This window comes from Ornithodoros turicata, chromosome 2 (genome assembly GCF_037126465.1).
Source record: "Ornithodoros turicata isolate Travis chromosome 2, ASM3712646v1, whole genome shotgun sequence".
In the NCBI taxonomy this organism is placed as follows: Eukaryota; Metazoa; Arthropoda; class Arachnida; order Ixodida; family Argasidae; genus Ornithodoros; species Ornithodoros turicata.
This window is the reverse complement of record NC_088202.1, coordinates 101,477,086-101,498,634: the sequence shown is the minus strand read 5'-3', so window position 1 is coordinate 101,498,634 and position 21,549 is coordinate 101,477,086. Positions and strand designations below refer to the sequence as shown.

The 21,549-nt window shown below is 45.5% G+C and overlaps 1 protein-coding gene across 1 annotated transcript in view; it reads right to left on the bottom strand.

Moving 5' to 3' along the window:
- Positions 1–18,374: 18,374 nt before the first annotated feature.
- The window catches only part of LOC135385850 (uncharacterized), a 42,823-nt gene continuing 39,648 nt past the window's right edge, over positions 18,375–21,549 (bottom strand). Inside the window, exon 4 of the mRNA XM_064615422.1 lies at positions 18,375–18,567. Coding sequence (XP_064471492.1) covers positions 18,488–18,567 — 80 coding nt within the window. The 3' untranslated portion in view covers positions 18,375–18,487. The remainder of the gene's footprint in view (positions 18,568–21,549) is intronic.

The following is a 21,549-nucleotide window of genomic DNA, read 5'->3' as shown; positions in this document are numbered from 1 at the left end:
AGATTCTGTGGTTGTTACATAAAGCGGCGTATCATTCACAATATGCGTAGCACGTGAATGGCGGTCGAATGTGCCAGAGCCAGTGGAATTTCCAACCTGCGCACCAAGTTTCATCTAATTGGAGCAGGAAAGGAGCGAGAAATGGCGGTTCAGCGTATTGAGAGTTTCTGTTGTACAATGCCGCTCGAGTGCGTATAGAGCTCTAATCATCTTATTTGGCTATATATAAGAAGACATCTCGAGCACGCAAAGCCTGCACCAGAGTAGCTCATGCCGCACCGTCACTGGATGTGGAAAAACGATTTTCCGTCGGCCGAGAGGAGTAGAGACGGCGCTGGTCACCGACGCCTCGGCGACGGGCCATCCAGCGCTCGCCCTGGGTGCGGAAAAACGATTTCCTGTCGGGCCCAGAGGAGGCACAGCTCGTCGGCGCTTCGGCGGCGGAGCATCCAGCGCTCGCTCTGGGAGTGGAAAAACGAATTGACAAAGTCGCGTTACTGCCAAATCGCCGAGGACTCATACAGCGCTTGCTGTGGATGAACAAAAAACTATTTACCGTCGATTTCGAGGAATACGGCGGCCCAAAAATGGTAAGGTCCCGTTACCAGCGATTGGCAAAGGCTCATCCAGCACTCGTTCTAGATGGGAAAAACGATTTGCCGTCGATGTTGAGGGGTGTGGGAGTGGAAATTTCGTCACCGGCTAATCGCCCATGGCTCATCGAGCGCGAGTTCTGGGTACAAAAGCGACTTTACGGTAAAATCCCCTACGATGACGCCCAAGTGCTTATACAGCTCTGATCATCTTTTTTTTCTATACAGGGTGTTTAACAAAACGTGTCATTCGGATTTTATAAAAAAAACGGGGCAACGGATTAAACGGGTAAACGGCATTTGTGTGGCAACTAAATTTTCCACCTTGCAAAAATATTTTCATTTGATTTTAATTAAACGAAATTGAATTCCTTTAATTGAACTCCAAAATTTTCCAAGTCAATCTAAGTTTTTTTTTTACAGAATTAGAGAGCCCGTAGCGAATTTAGTCAGATCCACCAAGAAATCCGCTCGATATTGCAAATGGGACTGCCCAAAAAAAGTCCCGAAATTGAGGCTTCAAAGTTTCGGGTATTCAACGGTGCACCAAATCAGTCGCAAAGATGCGCGGAAAGGAATACATGCTCCTGCCCCCATGAAGCTAGAACAATTTATCGCCGGACCGGCGTGCAGCACAAGACGCGCCAATAACAAGGCGGGTGACATTCCACCATACGTTGATAAGCGGCAAAAAAAAATGATTCCGCCTCTTTTTTCCCGCCCTCTTTTTTTTCGACCTTCTATCTTTCATGGGGGCAGGAGCATGTCCTCCTCTCCGCGCATCTTTGCGACTGATTTGGTGTGCCGTTGAATACCCGAAACTTTGAAGCCTCAATTTTGAGACTTTTTTTGGGCAGTTCCATTTGCAATATCGAGCGGATTTCTTTGTGGATCTGACTAAGTTTGCTATGAGCTCTCTAAATCTGTAAAAAACCCTTAGGTTGACTTGGGATATTTTGGAGTTCAATTAAAGAAAGTTCAATTTCTTTTAATTAAAATCAAATGAAAATATTTTTGCAAGGTGGCAAATTTATTGCCACCCAAATGCCGTTTACCCCACATTTTTCTGTCGCCCCGTTTTTTTTATAAAGCCCAAATGACACGTTTTGTGAAACACCCTGTATATAGGAGGCCCAGCCTCCACAGCTATGCACCCGCAGACCAGTGGAAGTAATTATAAGGCCACTCTGTCCAGATTTTGAACAATAGGTGCCGTGCTATAGGAAACAGGTAAGTTAAATTTTAGTACGTGAAAGAGGAATAAATTTTCTATGGTTTGATATCAAGCTCATTGTCGTGGCAACGTTGATCGCGCATATTCTGTGGATGATACATAAAGCGGCGTACCGTGTACAACCAGCGTAGCACGCCAATGGCGGTCGAATGTGCCCGAGCCAGGGGCATTTCCAACCGGCCTACCCAGTTTTATCTATCTGGAGCAGAAAATGATCAAGAAAGGGCAGTTCAGCGTATTGGGGATTTCCATTATATGATGCCGCTCAAGTGCTTATACAGCTCTAATCATCTTATTTGACTATATACAAGGAGACCTCTCGAGCACGCAAGATCCACCATACAACTGTAGCTCATGCCGGTTCACCGCACCGTCACTGGATGCCGAAAAGCGATTTGCTGTCAGCTAAGGGGAGCACGGAAGGCGGATATCCACGGCGCTTTGCCGTCGGGGCATCCAGTGCTCGTTCCCAATGCAGACAAACCATTTGCCGTCAGCCCAGAGGAGTACAGATGGCGGAGGTCGCCGACGATTCGGCATTTCCGCGCCCTGGGTGTGGAAAAACGATTTCACAAAGTCCCGTTACCTGCAAATGGCTGAGGGCTCATACAGCGCTTGCTGTGAATGAAAAAAAATTATGTTGCACCTATATGTTGTACGTGTCTGATGCGAAGCACCAGTGGTCCACCCCCAGTTGTGGAAGGTATGCTCGATAACTGTCCAACGCGGCAAAATTGTCAGAGTACGCACCCTAGCTATGTGCGGTACCCCATGTGCGGTAAGGACGCGGGAACGGCAAACTCTGAACGGCGGAAAATTTTCAGGCCCTGCGGCAAAGCGACTCCAGAGCCCCAGTAGTAAGCACTGACCACAAGTATCCGGAAACACACAAGAGGCCTGGACACCATTAAACTAGCGATTAATTAGCAATTAGGACCCCCACAGTAATTAAGATCAACCTCTAACTCATCACAGTAATTAGGGAGCATCTAACTCGTGTCCAGACCACCCTGCATGTTTCCGGATACTCGTGACACATCGGGGAAAAGGCCTAACCGCTACGGCAAATCACTCACCTTGCCCCCACGGTGACGGAGCGTCTGCTCCCATCGACAGCCAGACCTCAACAGGCATGGTGCGGCAACGGCGGAGTGACCGATCGCACGTCCTCTCCCTACGAGAGCCAGCGCTCGACTGACAAAAGCGCCCCTCCGTGGGCGCTACATGCCCCCTGCACCAACGCGGCCGGCTGGCAGCAGCGGTCATGCCCTTGCGCTCTCTCTGCAGCGCAGAAGATCCGGTTTCGCTTTTCTTTCTCTGCGTGCGCACGCTCCTAGCAGCAACGGGTTGCTTCTCCGTTTCGGTTTCACTCTCGTTTCTTTGCACGTGTTTATTTGAAAACTCTCTATCAAGAGAGCGCACACTGTGCTTGCGTCATCATTTTGACCAATACGTGGAAAACGTCATGTGTGGTTTATTCTCCTGCGTTTCTTGTTGGCGTCAGGAACCCAGTAAACCACGAACGTCTATTAGACATACCAGAAAGATCCAAACATCTAAGACATTTGGGATGTCTAGTAGACATGTCCAGCTAACGTGGAATGGATGTACTATGGATCGTCGGAAGCTCATCCATAACTGTATAAATGGATATCCTCTGGATGTAACAGCTGGACATTTGTCACATCCGGTAGACGTGCTTGTGAGGCATTGCGACGTCTAATATACGTCCAATTGATGTTCCTACCAGTTTAACATATACAATAATATAGACGTACGTTTACGAAACGTTGTTTCGACTATCAATTCAATAGTAATTTTTACGTATAGCGCTAGAAGAAAGCGAATCCATCTTGCGAGAACGTGAGAAATTGGAGAACAAGTAAAAGCAAGTTTTTCCATTTGTTCGCGTCCTGCTCTCTGCAAAGTATCTACGTAGCACTCTTCGACCAACACAGGAAACCTGTCAGTTTGACAGCTCCACTCAGTAGGTAACCTCATCATAGACAATAGCCTGAATTCCAAACACAATATTTGTTATCAAGGAATATCAGAAATGTTAGCGGGCAGTTTGACTCATTGCAGACGTACGAATTAATTGCAGAAACACATCCTCGTCACCGTTACAAACGTTTTCGGCCCCACTACACTTAACAAACATCCCGCAACTATTGGTATTTTAGTATATGTTCCATCGAGTACGCCAATAGAGGCTACTGAGAAATGCCCAAGCCGTGTCGGGTGGGGTAGAGCCACGGCTACGGCATTTGCGCTGTTCATGCACACAAAATAGCTGAAAAAGTAGATCTGCAATCCAGTCTATATCTTGTCGTATGTTAATCCGGTAGGAATATCAATAGCACGTATATTATATGTCGCAATGCCTCACAAGCACGTCCATTGGATGTGTGTGTCTGTTTACGAACTCGTCAATTATTTGTTGCAACGTAAGATGAAGAAGAAACTTTCCTGGTTTCCCAAAGTCTCGAAACTGTTGGGCATGACTTCCTTTCCAATACTTGCGATCCTCAGCAGCAGCAAGCCTCAATAGTGTTGACGGGTAATGAAGGAATATGAGAAACCCAAGGGGGGTTTGGAGGGCATGGAACGTTCCAAAAAAGCGCGTCACTTGAGCAAAAGGAAGGCTTTCACCATTATAAAAAAGTTGGACGCGTACACTCTCCACCATCCGGTGAGAGTAATGTTTAATAAGAGACGCAACATCGCCCTCAAGATAAACGACATCTGGCAAATGGATCTCGCCGACTTTTCAAAGTACAAGAGGTCCAACGGTGGCTACTGCTACATTCTCATTGTGATGGATTCCCTCTCACGTTTTCTGTGCACCCTCCTGCTAAAACCGAAACTTCCTGCCGAAATGAAAAAGGCAATTATACGACCTTTTCTGGGAGGAAACATTCCTACATGCTTCGTTTGTGAAAGAGGAGGGAAATTCTACAACATGACCGTCAAAGAGTACCTGCACGAAAGAAGGCCTTCATGTATTCCACCTTCACTCCTATAGTGAAAGCTTCACAGGTAAAGATGAGTGTGGTGCGGGTATACGCGTGGATACCCCCGGGTACCCATGGGGCACTGCATGGAGTGCGCGAGGGGATGACCACTGGCTGCTGGCTGGCCGTGTCAACGCAGGGGGCGCCAGGAGCGCGCGCGCATGCGTAGCGCCCCATGAAAGGTGCCTTTGTCAGTCGAGTGCTGGCTCTCGTAGGGCGAGGACGTGCGGTCGATTGCTCCGCTGTCACCATGCCACGTCAGTTGACCCCTGGCTGCTGATGGGAGCAGGTGCTTCGTTGCCGTGGGGGAAAGGTGAGTGATCTGCCGTAGTGGTTAGGCCTTTTCCCACATGTGCCTGGTCTTGGCACATATTTACCTATCCCTGTGCTGGTCTTAAGCCTTTTCTCCACATGACTGGACTTGTTTAGCAGTGACTTCCTTGACACCATCTCCGTTGACTTTCGTAGCATTGTGTGTCTTCAGCCTTTTCTCAGCAGTGTCGCACGTTTAGCGGTGTTCATTTTTACTCTGCGGCTAGGATTTTATGGTTGTCACCTTGTGTTAGCTGTTGAATTTCATAACATTCTGCGGTGATGCTGTGGTTAGGGTCTAATTGCTCGTCTTAAGCCTTTTTTCTTATGTCTAGTGTTTTCTCCATGCTGTCCTATGGTTAACGGTGTGCAGCAGTTAGGCCTTTTTCCCGATGCCTAGCTCTGCACTCGTCTTAAAGGAGTACAGAGGGCCATCCAAAAAAATTTCAGATCAAGACATCTGATGAAAGTGTGTGTGTTGTTATACCGCATAGCGTGAAAGGTTTTGGATGTGTGCAATTTATTTCCCAGAAAAAAACTCACATAAACATAGCTCCGCCCGTTCACCCTTAACTCGCCACTCCAGCTATAACGAGCATGAGGAGGTATGATGCCACGTCACCGATCACGGTATAAGGAGAACTCGTTCTGGTTCGCTGGTCAGTGGGGGTCGGCGCCTTGTCCCTTTGCCACCGTAAACCTGTTTTGCCAGTTCTCCCAGAGAATTGGGGATAGAAGGAGCAGCCGAAGCATTACCGAGCAAGGAGAAAGGCTTTATCAGAACCCTAAACAGCCGAGTAGCAGACAACATTTCTCTAGGCCAATCAGCTAGCGTTCTCCTTATAGCGTCAGCGCGAGGTTCCAGGCAGATCACAGGCTCGTACTGCTCTTCACCACCGTTGCGCACGGTCGCTTTTTGCGGCGTATTTTAAATTCAATTTCTGCAATGATTATGACTCTGTGGTGTAAATTACTTCGCATGACCTACTCGCATCTTACTGGCCTACTTAACAGTTTTATAGAAAGAAAACTGGGTGTTAAAAATGACTTCTGTGCTACTTTAAGCCTTTTCTCCGTGCTGTCGCGTGTTAAGACTTGTTTAGTAGTGTCTTCCTTGTGTTCGTACGCGTTCTTGTTTACGGCATGTTCGCACTGTGACTAGGCCTAACTGCTCATCTTAAGCCTTTTGCCCGATGTTTTGTATGCACTCTCAGATGTTTAGACTTCTTTAGTACTGTCTTTCTTATTGCAATTTTTATCTGCCGCTAGTATTTTTTGTTTTTTCTGTCTGCCACGCATATCGCCATGAGCTGGACGCTGGCGCCATCTGATGTGATGCCTTGCAACTAGGTAGCCACCTGTCATCAATCTCTGCAACTACCAGCCGCCAACATGGAAGATGGCGCCCGTTGGTCAGCCGCCCGTTTCAGAGCGATTTCTTCGAGCCGGCACCATTGATTTTTAAATAAATTGATTCTGTCCACTCTATTTCTATCTATTTTTCTATGTATATGGCCACAAGTATCCGGAGACATGCAGGGTAGTCCGGATAAAAGTTAGATGTTTCCCAATTAGTGTGGTGATTCACTGGATGGTCCGAATTGCTGTGGGAAGTCCTAATCGCTAAGTAATGGTGTCCATGGCCCTTGTTTGTTTCCGGATATTTATGGTCAGACCTTACTACTAGTCCCAACGGGGCTAAAATTGCTAGGGTACGCACCCTAACGATGTCCGCACGTGCGGTAGCGATGCGGGAACAGCTAGGTCCCGACGCCGGAAGCTTTTCAGTCCCCCGGAGTCGCCTAGAGCACTCTGGAGACATTGGGTGCGGACGAGGGGCGTCTCGTCAGCCAAAGTGAAAGTAATTATAAGGCCACTGAATGCAACAACTAATGCAACAACACAGGGAAAAGAGGCGCTGACGCCAGGAATCGAACCCGGGTCTTCTGATTTCCGGTCAGATATGCTACCACTACACTACTTGTTTGAGACGTCCCTCAGTGTGGTCTGCCTCAGCCAAATCTGGTTGTTTACGTCGCTATAAGGCCACCCCATCCAGATATTGAACGACCTGTGCCATACTAATTCAGATAGGCATGTAAATTTAATGCGTGATAGAGGAATAAATTTTCTACATTTCTTTCGACATCAAGATCATTGTCGTGACATGATTGATGGCGAAGATATTGTGGATGTTACATAAAGTGGCGTAGCACATCAATCGCGGTCGAATGTGCTGGAGCCAGGGCCTTTCCAGCCTGCAAACCAAGTTTCATCTGCCTGGAGCAGGAAATGAGCAAGAAATGACAGTTCAGCGTATTGGGAATTGCCATTATACGATGCTGCTCAGGTGCTTATACAGCTGTAATCATCTTATTTTACTATATATAAGGGACCTCAAGAGCACGCAAAGCCCACCGTACCAGCGTAGCTCATGCCGGCTCATCGCACCGTCCCTGGATGCGGAAAAATGATTTGCCGTCGGCCGAGAGGAGTAGGGAAGACGGAAGTCGCCGACGCTTCCGTGGAGGGGCATCCAGCTCTCGCTCTGGGTGAGGAAAAACGATTTGCTGTCGGGCCCAGAGGAGGCAGAGCTCGGCGGCGCTTCGGCGGCAGATCATCCAGCGCTCGCTCTGGGAGTGGAAAACGAATTGGTGACGTCTGGTTACCAGCAAATGGCCGAGGGACGAAAAAAAAACGATTTACAGGCAATTTTGAGGAATACAGCGGCTGAACAATGGCAAGGTCCTGTTGCCGGCGATCGCTGAGGGCTCATCCAGCACTCGTTCTCGATTGAAAAAACGATTTGCCGTCAATTTTGAGGAGTGTGGGAGTGGAAATTTTATCACTGGCTAATCGCCTCATCCAGTGTGAGTTCTGGGTGCAAAAGCGATTTTACGGTAAAATCCTGTACGAGGACACTCAAGTGCTTATACAGCTCTGATCATCTTATTTTTCTGTATACGAGGGCCGTTCAAGTCAAACCGGGACTTTTTGTCTCCTGAGTGTACAAATGGCTTGCGCTATGTCTTTTTCGTCATTTTCACACGCGACAGGCCTCCGCATTCACCACGTCGTGGTCCAAAGTTTGTGCAAAACAGAAGGCACGTGCTGGACAAGATGGCCGACAACGAGGTGAGCGCACACATCGAACAAGCGAATTGTCACGAAGTTTCTCGTGAATGAAGGCGTAAAGTCATCTGCAATTCACAGAAGACTGCAGGCTCAGTACGGCCACGATACACTTAGCCGCAGCAAAGCGTTTGAGTGGTGCAAACGGTTCCGAGACGGCCGTACATCAGTGCAGGACGACCCCGCCCGGGGCGCCTCTGAGCCCAGTGTCAGAGTTCCTGAGAACATCCAACTTGTGGAGCGCCTGATCCTCAAGGATCAACGAATAACATGTCTCGATATCAATAGTGCATATTACTGCCAGGTTCTCAGGGATGTGCATAAGGCGCTGAAGCAAAACCGGCCAGGCCTCATCACCAAAGGAGTCCTCCTACAGGACAATGCACGCCCGCATACAGCGCATATCACGACACGCACCTTACAGGAACTTGGCTGGGAGTTGCTGCCACATCCCCCTTACAGTCCAGACCTCGTCCCCAGCGATTTCCATCTCTTAGGGCCACTGAAGGCGTTCCTTGGGGGCCGCCAGTTCAGCTGCGACGATGAGGTCAAGAATGCAGTCCGATTATGGCTGCTACGCGCCAGTAAGGATTTCTACGCTGCTGGCACCCAAGCCCTCGTGAAACGCTGGGACAAGGGGATTAGTGCAGCTGGAGATTATGTTGAAAAATAAAACTAATTTCTCGCCTGTAAGTTCATTTTACTTTTGCAAAAAATGAAAAGTCTCGGTTTGACTTGAACGCTCCTTGTATAAAGGAACTAGCCTCCGCAGCTATGCACTTGCAGTCCCTAGCGTGAAGCCGACGCAGTCGGTATCGGGTGCGCTACCATCCGCACGTTGTAGGGCATTTCACGTGTATCTGGGCCACCTGTACATTGTACATGTCCAGTGGGAAGCACCGGTGCTCCGCCCCGGGTTGTGAAAGGAAAACTCGTTAACTGTCCAACGTAGTGAAATCTGCAGAGTACGAAACCTAGCGATGTCCCCACGTGCGATATAGGGATGCGGCAACGGCAAACTCTGAACACCAGGAAATTTTCAGAGTCCCCCCACGAGACGCAGGAATGACAGAGCCCCAACAGTCCAAACACGGCAGAGTACGCACCCTAGTGATGTCCACACCTACAGTAGGGACGCAGGGATGGCAAACTCCGAATGCCGAAAAATTTCAGATTCCCCCCATGCGACGAAGCGGCGAGAGAGTCCGAACGAGGCAAAGTCAGAAGAGTACGCACCCTACCAATTGTCCGCACGTGCGGTAGGGTCGCGGGAACAGCAAAGTCCAAACGCCGGAAAATTTCAGAGTCCCCCCCACACAACGGAGTAACGACAGAGTCCCAATGGGGCAAAAATGGCAGAGTACGCACCCTAGCGATGCCCCCATGTGTGGTAGGGTCCGGAAACAGCAAACTCCGAACGCCAAAAATTTTTCAGTCCTCAGCGGTGCGATGTCGTCATGCACGTGCCGAAGTGAGACGGCTCGCCCGTCCCTATTGAGCGGAACGGGGGAAATTTCCAAAGTCCCGTCGAGGCGCATTCATACGTCCGCGTCAACCTCGTCACATTTTGAACAATAACTTGCGTGGAAATTGAGCTAGACGCTCCGAATTTGGACAGTTGTAGCCTCCTTCGATCAGTTAAAGGCATTCGATCGTGTCCCAGTAAACCACAAACGTCTATTAGACATACCAGAAAGATCCAAACATCTAAGACATTTGGAATGTCTAGTAGACATCCGGATATGTCCAGCTAACATGGAATGGATGTACTATGGATCGTCGGAAGCTCATCCATAACTGTATAAATGGATATCCTCTGGATGTAACAGCTGGACATTTGTCACATCCGGTGGACATGCTTGTGAGGCATTGCGACGTCTAATATACGTCCAGCCGATGTTCCTACCAGATTAACATACGATCACATAGACGTACGTTTACGAAACGTTGTTTCGACTATCAATTAAATAGTAATTTTTACGTATAGCGCTAGAAGAAAGCGAATCTATCTTGCGAGAACGTGAGAAATTGGAGAACAAGTAACAGCAAGTTTTTTTCATTTGTTCGCGTCCTGCTCTCGGCGAAGTATCTACGTAGCACTCTTCCAACAACACAGGAAACCTGTCAGTTTGACAGCTCCACTCAGTAGGTAACCTCATCATAGACAATAGCCTGAATTTCAAACACAATATTTGTTAGCAAGGAATATCAGAAATGTTAGCGGGCAGTTTGACTCATTGCAGACGTACGAATTAATTGCAGAAACACAGCCTCGTCACCGTTACAAACGTATTCGGCCCCACTACACTTAACAAACATCCCGCAACTATTGGTATTTTAGTATATGTTCCATCCAGTACGCCAATAGAGGCTACTGAGAAATGCCCAAGCCGTGTCGGGTGGGGTACGGCATTTGCGCTGTTCATGCACACAAAATAGCTGAAAAAGTAGATTTCCAATCTGGTCTATATATTGTCGTATGTTAAACCGGTAGGAACATCGATAGGACGTATATTAGACGTCGCAATGCCTCACAAGCGCTTCCATTGGATGTGCAAATGTTCAGCTGTTACATCCAGAAGGTATCCATCTATACAGTTATGGATGAGCTTCCGACGATCCATAGTACATCCATTCCACGTTAGCTGGGCATAGCCGGATGTCTACTAGATATCCAAAATATCCACGGTGTACCATCCTCTACATGTCCATTAGACGTTTTTGGTTTACTGCGATGTGCCGCACGTGCGGCACATCGCAGTAAACCAAAAACGTCTAATGGACATGTAGAGGATGGTACACCGTGGATATTTTGGATATCTAGTAGACATCCGGCTATGCCCAGCTAACGTGGAATGGATGTACTATGGATCGTCGGAAGCTCATCTATAGCAGTATGTCCTCTGGATGTACCTCCTGGACATTTGTCACATCCAGTGGATGTGTTGTGAGGCATTGCGACGTCTAATCTACGTCCTATAGATTCTCCTACCGGATTAACATACGACAATATAGACTGGATTGCAATTATACTTTTTGGCTACTTTGTGTGACCAGCATAAATGCCGGACCCGTGGCCGTACCCGACTCGACACAGCTTGGGCATTTTTCAGTAGCGTCTATTGGCGCACTGGATGGAACATACAGGGTGTCCCAGAAAACGTGTCATTGAATTATAATAAAAAAACTACACCAGCTAGAGTCATGCGGTCAATGGCATTTGTTCTTACTGGGTTTTTGCCACCTCCTCATGTGAATGTCGTGTAACGTAAGTTTAACTATGTAAATTTTTGCGAGCTTAAGCCGGAAATTTGCCTAGTAAGGGTCACTTTTTTACACCCACCAATGTGAAGAGCGTGTCTAATTTAGTCAAATTAATGATAATTGACAGGTATATTCAGGAGCTATCCCATCGGAAAAAATAGCCGAACATCATGCTCTACGGAGGTCACAGAGAATAGCGCATGATGAATTTTTCAGCGCAATCTGTGTCAGTCCGACGAAGGAGGTTGGAAACACAGCCCTCCCCGACATCGCAGAAAGAGATAAAACAGACACGGCTTATCACGTCCGACTTTCGCTGGGATTATGCTTTCCCTCTCCCAATTTTAGGAACTGTTACTTTTTCTACTATCCTCTGTGGGCTGGCTTCGGAGCCTCCTTTCGTCGCACTGAGAGCGATTGCGCTCAAAAAGTCATCGCGCGCTATGGTCCGGTGCTCCGAAAAGCATGATATTAGGCTATTTTTGCCGGTGGAATAGCTCGTGAATATCACTGTGAATTATCATGAATTTGAGTGAATTCGGCACGCTCTTCATATTGGTGGGGTAAAAAAGTGACCTTTACTTGGCAAATTTCCGAGTTCAGTTCGCAAATATTTACATAATTAAACTTGGAGTACATGACATTCACATTAGGAGGTGGCAAAAACCTAATAAGAACAAATACCGTTGACCGCATGATTCTAGGTGGCGTAGTTTTTTTATTATAATTCAATGACACGTTTTCTGGGACACCCTGCATACTGAAATACAAGTAGTTGTGGAATGTTTGTTAAGTGTAGTTGGGGCCGAAAACGTTTGTAACGGTGAAGAGGATGCGTTTCTGCAATTAATATGTACGTCTGCAATGAGTCAAGCTACCCGCTAACACTTCTGACATTCCTTCCTGACAAATATTGTGTTTGTAATTCAGGCTACCATCTATGATGAGGTTATCTACTGAGTGGAGCTGTCAAACTGATAGGTTTGCTGTGTTGGTGGAAGAGTGCTACGTAAATACTTTGCAGAGAGCAGCACGGGAACAATGGAAAAACTTGCTTTTACTTGTTCTCCAATTTCTCACGTTCTCACAAGATAGATTAGCTTGCTTCTAGCACTATGCAAAAATTGCTATTATATTGATGGTCCAAAGAACGTTTAGTAAACGTCTCACAAGTTTGTACCATCCATTATACGTTCATTGCACCAGCTAAATGGATGCACAGAGGACGTCTATAACATGGGTACAAGGAATGTCCAGTAGAGCTCCACCGTTTACAACGTACTAACTGTATGCATAATATATATTGATTTAGACGTACCCTTCGGCCCTAGATGTTTGGATATTTCTGGTACATCTAACAGGCGTTTGTGGTTTACCAGGATGTACTTATTTTCCGGACTGAGGGCATATGGTTTCGCAGATGCTTATGTGCAGTTTGTCGAGGTGCTTTATAAAAGCGCAAAAAGTGTCATTTCCGTAGCTGGTGGACTATCGTCTCCGTTTGTGGTGCGCGTGGTGACGTGTGGTGTGCGACATGGATTTCCTCTCTCCGCCACCTTGTATGCCATTGCCACCTTCCTCTCCTCGAGAGATATCGAGCTCGTGTTGGTTTCATCGCCCACGAAGGTGCTCTACTGAAATTGTGTTTGAAACAGGACAATATGCCGCAAGACTTTTTATTTGTAAAAAGTTACTTTAAGTAGTAACTGTAGCTGTAACTAGTTACATTTCTAGAAGAGTAATTGCAACTCTAACTCAGTTACTATTTTTGCAGCGTAACTGTACCTTATTTCCTTTTTTTAGTAACTTACACATAACTGCCTGATACACAGCAAACACCTCCATACAAAGCGTTCTGGAGTAGCCAGTTGAACTTCGTCGCTCGCGACTCACATTCCCATTTATTTCTTTATCATATCCCCATCACTTCTATACAAAAGCATACTATACATGGTTAATTCTTTTTGTGTGTGTGCTACTCAATATTTGTTTTTATGTAATTCCCACTAGAAATTGTCCCCATCGTGTCTTTACATATGTATATTATACCCATGTAGCACATGGTAGGATAATAGACGTCTAACCCAGAAATAACTTGAGACTTTAGGGCTAGGTCTAAAAGTAGACGTCTACTAGACCTCTACGGGGTTCGATGTTTAGTGAATGTCTGCATCTAGATGTGTACTAGACCTCTACGGGGTTATACATTTGGTAGACATCTCAATTTGGAAGTGTACTACACCTCCAGAGTTTTAGATGTTATTTAGACATGTACTAAAAATGGCTCACGAGACACCAACGACGCGTTCCAGGCTAAAAATCTCCCTTTCGCGTCGTATAGCACCTCGTATGAATTGTGGGACACACTTAAAGACTCCCAATGTCGTGCCTTTTCTTTTTTCTTTTTTTGCGTGTGCGGGGGGATATGTAGAGGTAAAATACGCGAAAAGGTTGCCAGGTTGGTGAGAGCTACGAAGACCTGCTGATCCGCATTCGTTTGCTGAGGCTGCAGCCAAGGCCGGTGAGAGGGGGGGGGGTGCAGTGGGGGATGGGGGGAAATACGTGGTCACTGGGACACTGGAGTAGTCACAGTCAAAGAGTGACAGTCAACGTCGAGCCCAGCCTGTGTCTGTCAGAAATCGTTGCAGGGCGTCTGCCGCAAAGCGTTTGGATGGTGGATTGTTCCATAGCCCTAGAAGAACTTTCAGATACCTTCGTATGCGGATACTATTTCGTATTCTGAATTAACGTTGAAATTGTTCTACTCTGTCTGGCTATACTTGTGCCTCCTAGCTACTACTGATCCCACGGGCGATTCCCTTTATATTTTTTCTGCCAATAAATCCCCCCCCCCCCTACGGGTGATGGATTTAGCAGACAAGCTCGACCAGAGCCGTGTATGAGCTCGATTTTTTGCAGCCCTCTCTCCCCCTCTTCCCCACCCCCTCCCGCGCATGGGATCTCAGGAAAACCAGTTGCATCATGGAGCTCGGAAATGCGACGCGTAATAATTGTAGAAGAAACATTGCATTTTTTTAAGGAAAGCACGTGGTTCAGGTAGCATTGCATAAGCATACGCAAAGAAAAAACATGTTTTCCCACAAAGCGAAGTATCTGCAGAAGAAGTGGAGACGAAAGAGGAGACCATTTGGAGCAATACGCAACGTAATTAGCTTGTGAGCCGTTCTTGTGCTCTCCAGATTTTTTAATATAAACAGTGAGCACAAAGTACACATGAGAGACCGAAGGATATAATCATAACGCTCATGTCAGAGAGTCGCACGTTCAAATCATGTATTCGCAATTACGCAGACGTTTACAAGAAATGGAGCTGCAGGTGCCAACCAGGGAGACCACATAGCTCCTGAAACCATTCCGTTATTTGAAGAAGGAGGAGGTAGCTGAAAGAAGACAAAACACATACGCATTTGCTGCGTGTTACACAAGCACATCCACAGCTTTCGATGCACTAGTAGCATCTGAAGGCGGTCAATGAAATAATAGTGTAGCTGCACTGCAGATGAAATTACAATCGTCAAGGATGCCTTTCAAGTTAACCGCCCACAACCAGCAAACTTTCCTCCTACAGTCCGAGGCTTCAAGCGAGCTTCCGAGCTTCGACAGAACAGAAGAAAAAAGCCGAACGGCTCTCTGACTCCATGCCTCTCCCGACTCTCCTCTCTAGTTTACCCCCTCCTCCTCTATTTCGACCAGCACAGCGCCACGTGACCCTTTCCTTTTGAATTTGCAAGTCTGTGCACTGCACGCGGTTTTTGCGCTGAGAGCCACGTTGGAAAAAGTCCGCGTGATTTCAAATGTTTGTGAGGAATTCCTTCATGGTACAGGTGTTGTAACTTCATACTGAAGCTCTTACTTCTAGCTGTTGTTTTTGCAATCTGTGCAACATTGTACTGCATGTACGTGAAAGCGTTTCAGGCCGGTCGCCCGCGGTTTAATCTGTTTAATCTGTCGGTTGTGGAACGTCGAAGTTCGCGGTTGTCTTCGATGCTAGCTCCGAATCTGAAGCTATTCCCGGGTCCGTTTACAGGATTTCAGACATTTTTTAGGTAAGTAGACGATGTATCGGATATGCTTTTGTGAATGACAGGCATTCCCGTTCTTCTTTCTGCTTTTACCTCTTCTTGCAGGCATTGTGAGCACTGATACGGAGATCGCAAGATGCAATGCGGTGTGACTGTTACTAACCGCTGTCTGTGCAAACGGTATGTTACATATTTTGATGACTCCTTCACACTGGCATGCAGTTCTAGCAATGTATTTTGAAATGCAAATCCGTACGAAGCGGCAGGCAATGGATGGAGTCGTCGCGAGCTGGTAATGGAACTCGTTCTCGCCGACGTTGGATCAAGAAAGGCAAACTGGACGGGAAATCACGAGTCCCCAAGTCTACGAAAAGACAGAACATTATCGCCGAGGAGATGACTGCTTGAAGTAAAATATTTAGTCGTCGTTATTCGTTTAGTTGCACATTGCGGGTACGTGCCCCAAGCTTTGTTGATTACGACGTGTGTGTTGCCGATCAACGGTACACTTTCAAAGACATGTAAGTGCTGAATCAAGTTTGTGTTGTTTCGTGTGGTTTCTTGTAAGCGATCCCCATCTCGATGATGAATGCTCACGCTTCTGAAAGCCATGTAAATAACGGTTGTGTGACTTGAGGCTGTTTCGATACTGCTACTAATTTGAGGACAGCGCCACAGGCACAGTGCAAACGAATTAATTTGGACCTTGCTGTGCCGACGTCACAGCGCATTTAGGTAGCAAATTGCAGACTGGTGTTTACATCAGGGTCATTGTACGCCGAATGGTCCAAAGGTCCTACGCCCCCAGTTCTTTATAAAGAAAACAAATGGTGCGTCTTCGCAATTGCGGTTGACGGAACAACGACAGCGCCTCACAGCTCCACCCTATAGTGGCTACTTTTAACGTAGAGGGATTGCAATACAGTGGCAGTACTATTTCAAATGCCGAAGACTAATGTGTCCCTCCCTTTCCCCGGTCGCGCTCCGGGCAGTCTCGTCAGGTTGAAAGGTGTGCGAACAGGACGTTCGAATCATTTGGCGAATGAATGACCCATAAGGATTGCCTGGTGTCGTTTTTTCATAGAGTTAATTTACATTAGTCACATTTGTCAGCTGAGCATAACAATGTTCAACTGACAAATATTGGACTGTGGTGTTATGAGTGGTGTTACTATCAAGTCCATTCCTTTCTGTATGTCACTTGGAAAGCATTATGGCATGCAGGCATTTACCAAAGGGTAGTACATTCGACAGCCTTTTTGGGCGCTCAGTATCTATTGGAATTTCTTCGTAAATTATTTCAACTTAATATTTTGCGTTTGAGGAGTTACAGAGTCAGCCTGATCAGGAGTTTAATAATTCAATAATATTTCTAGAAGTTCAACAATATGTGTTGTGATATTATGGACATTATACATTATACTATCTAGTCATTGTCTAGCCGTTGATAAGCGCTTGTGCGATTATTGGCTTGTCGCAATGCTGCGCGATCGTAAAGTGCATACGCTGGTCACTTTTGGGGTGTTTTAATAGCTTTACTTAAATAAAGTTTTGTCAAAATGTGCTTCATATGTGAGCTACTGCATGTCACTTTCACACACACACATTCCTGAAACAGTACACACATACAGAGAAGCTTTTAGGTGTGGTCTAAGTAAAGACTAATGAAGGTATAATCCTAGACATTATGGCTAATTAAGGGCTAGTACAGGTCTAGGAGCCTCCTCAGTCTGGTGTATAAAAGGTCTAAAGTTGCGCTAGCGGTAGACGTTGGATGTCCAAGTTGAGACATCTAGGTGGCGTAACCTTAGCTATTCTAAAGGAAGGCTAGAGGAACTCCCCTAGACATTAAGGCTATTGAGAGACATCTACTAGGCCTGCCAGTCGTCCAAATTTAGACGTCGATTAGAGATTTATTATCCCACCTTTGGCTACATGGGGTAGATGACGAGCGACGGCTTGACCTGAAACAGCGTTTTGTCTGGTGTCCTCATATCGGATACCTGCCTGACACAAATGAAGGTGACCAATGCGAATGTACTAATGTTATTTTCCAACATAGTCCCTGCCAATGTCAACACACTTCAACCAACAATTATTCAGTACTTGGATCCCAGAGGGAAAAGTGAAGCTTGGTTCTCAGTAAAACGTGTCACAACGGCATGACGTCGTCATCAGTAAAAAGGCAGACACCAGAAAGTTCATTCTTTCTTCTTGGGGAAAGGATGGAACACCGATGGGGCGAGATCTGTAGAGTGGATCTGTGTGCGAGTGTAGTGGTGGTGGTGGTGGTGGGGGGGGGGGGGGGGGCAGTCGAGATTAATTACCAGGTGTGGATTTCTCGCTGCATTGCAGCACAGCGTGGCCGCAACCGTAGCGTAGTCGAAGCGTAAACCTTGGTCGAGCAGGGATTTGCTGAGCCCTTTGCAGAGAGAGAGAGCAGTGCTGGGAGCTATACATTTCCCCAGACGTCGTCGGTCCTCTTTGAAGATGCCGGTTGTACGTATAGGCTTCACTATTATGTGGTCTTAGATAATCGCTCGGGCCTACGCTTTCATATATTTCTATATCAGGTAATTCCCTATCTCCCCAGGGGGGTGCACATCTTACCTGTTTATGTGCAGCACCCCACCTCCCTCTTACATTCCTCGTGTAAATGGCTAGTGGACACAGCTCAACAAGGGGTGATACTTCAAATGATGCCACTTCCTGCTCCGGGAGCTGTCGTCGGGCGCTGTACGTGCACAAAGTTGAATATAATCATTGGGACATCCCATTGCCGTGGGTTTGGTAAAAACTTTATTGTGCTTTCAACATGTCACGTGAACCGTTTCTATTTCCATCACGTGAGATAGGAACACAGCGAAGAATCGTCGGGATAATCATGACGTTGCGTCACATAGCAATCCGCTCGTCAAACTCGTCAAGGATGTTGGGCAAGTTGGAATCAGCATCACATCTTCCGTTTCTACACCCTAACAAAGAGAGAGAGAGAGAGAACAATATAGTGTAAATAAAAATGGGCCACATCTTTGGGTATTCCACCATGGGTAGGTTCATTTCATTCCACGCATGGTGGAAAGTTACTAAAACGGGAGAGCGAAAACACGAAAACAACACATGGGCTTGTCCGGTCTTGCTTTCGTGTTTTCGCTCTCCATTCAGTGTCTATACCAAACGCGTTTAAATGCGATAGCTTCAGAGGGTCATGTTCCATTCCTCATCTTGGCGCACCCTGGTAGGTTTCGGTGCCCATTGTAACTTCTTGCTGCTTCTTCTCTACAACTGTTACGGACGGGTCTATATTGCTGCTGACTTTGATGAACCCTATAAACCTATTGCTTTAATATCTTTGTATCCCTGTTGAAAATATACCGTGCGTGAAGATCACGAATAAATCCCGATTATACTGCTCTTTTGGTATTGCATACGGTTGGAAACAGAACTCTGTTTCCAGTCATGATTTGCGTTAAGACTCTCGATAGCCATACCATAACATCATTGTAATGCCTTGAATAGCTCCCGCCAAACACGTTTTTGTTATGCTGTTACTGGAACATTTCATCTGATTTGTCGGCGCTAGAATTTTCTTTAAGTTTATTGATTTCATTTAGGACTAAATTATGTGTTGAAAATACACATGATGGAGAATTCTGTAGGAACTGTTCCCAAATGGGGTATCCTATGTAGCCAGTACGAGAGATTACTCGCGAACAGTATAGGTAAGCTATAAGCTAAATTTGAATTACATAATTATCAAATTATCACAATAAATGACAAACACTCTACAAAGGCGTGACAGCGTGATTATAAAGCTATCCAGTTAGAAAATTATTTAATCTGCTTTTTAAACAATGATGGAATTATAGAGAGAGGTCATATTCCTTGAGTCTGAGGAACGACAATATAGTGTGTTCTTCGAACTCAAGGAAATATTACCTCTTTCTACAGTAAACCAGCTCGCTCGCACGATTCTTATAATAATAATAATAATAATAATAATAATAATAATAATAATAATAATAATAATAATAATAATAATAATAGTAATAATAATTGGAATTGGAATTTTTTACTGCAATATATTAACTATACACATAATACAGGCCCGCCTAAACCGATAGGCTTGTGGGCACAGCCCCGCGGTAAAGTGGCAAAACGCTATGCGACTAGCGATAATATAATAATAATATTTATAATAATAGTAAGGGGAAAAGTAAGTGCGCTAAAAGCACATTATTCACATTTCCAATGACATACTAATAGCAGATTACAATTCCGTCAGAAAGTGTTTGAATACTGTCATACACAACATCGATATTCATCTTTTCCATATCATTTAAAAGCTTTGGTATTGTATACATCAGCGTGTGACTGCCGTAACTGGTGCGGAGTTTGGGAAGGACCCATCTATTCCTAGGACGGAGACAGTAACACGGAACCGAGAAAACAAGTTTAAAGAACGAAAGAGATGCAACGTTATTTGTTTTAACTGCTGTTCGGTACGATGTAGCTAATCTGTAGTCATACAAATTCCGAATGTTAATCATCTTGTATTTCTCAAAGACTCCTTGCGTAGTGTGACAGTGTGGAAGCGAATCTAATATACGAAGTATTTTTTTCTGTGCAACCAGAAGGCTACTGAGGTCGCTTCCCCTTTCCCACACCAAATGACAGTAATTAAGTTGTGACTGTATTAAAGTACTGTAGATGGTCCTAATGGTACTTGGTGTGAGTAGATACCTACTCCTGTGTAGAGCACCAATGACATTTGATATTTTCAATCTGACTTGCTCTGCATGATATGACCATGACATCGTGTCTGAAAAATACACACCCAATGCATCATCTTCACCAACTCGCTTGCTTCCTAGCCATTTTTTCATTGTCAGACCCAATGTTTTAAATACGTTGCACAATTCAATAGTATCATTACCAATTTTAATCTCAGCTGTTAAGACGGTCGTTTTGTTTTTCGGCTTAAATAACACAGCCTTAGTTTTCCGCGAGTTAATTTTTAAACAATTTACTTTTGTCCAGAACGATATCTTCTCTAACAGTACATTGGCAGTCCTAATAAGATCATCACAATCAGTGCCGGAGAGGAGTACACTGGTGTATCCGCGTACATAATAAAGTCCTTATTCGAATCTATATTAACGATATCATTTATGTAAACATTAAAAAGAAGTGGCCCCAGTATACTCCCCTGCGGCACCCCACACTTAATTTTCTTTGGTCCAGACGTTATGTCGTTTATGACCACGCGCTGATACCGGTTGTTTAAATATGAACAAAATAGTGAAAGTGGAACCCCTCTAACACCATAGCAGCTTAACTTGTGCTCCAATATTTTATGCTTCAGGGAATCAAAGGCCTTGGAAAGGTCCAAGAAAATGCCAAGTGTAAGGCGTTTGTGTTCAAAATTATCTAATATAATTTGTTCTTGCTTCAACAAGGCTAATTCCGTAGAACGTTGTTTTCTAAAACCGAATTGAGCGTCCGTGAGAATAGAATGAGAATTTAAAAACGATAATAACCGATTCTGCATAACCTTCTCGAAGTATTTTGAGAATACCGGTAGTACCGATACCAGTCTATAATTTGAAACCTCGTTTCCATCTCCACCTTTAAAGATAACAGACACTTTGGCTACTTGAAGCTTTTTTGGAAAATGTCCAGTTAAGAAGCATTGATTAATTATATATGTAAGAGGACCAAGTATGTAGCCGAGAACTCTCTTCGCGGGGATTATCTGCATGTTATATATATATATCTAAACTCCTTGTATTATTTAATGTTAGGAATACAGAACGCATTTCATTTTCATCAACAGGGTTTAAGCACATCGTCCTTCTTACATTTACTCGCGACGTAACATCAAAGCCCTCAGGTATTTCCTCATGATCGGTACCACATGCATTTATAAAGTACGTATTGAAGTGCTCTACTAAGTC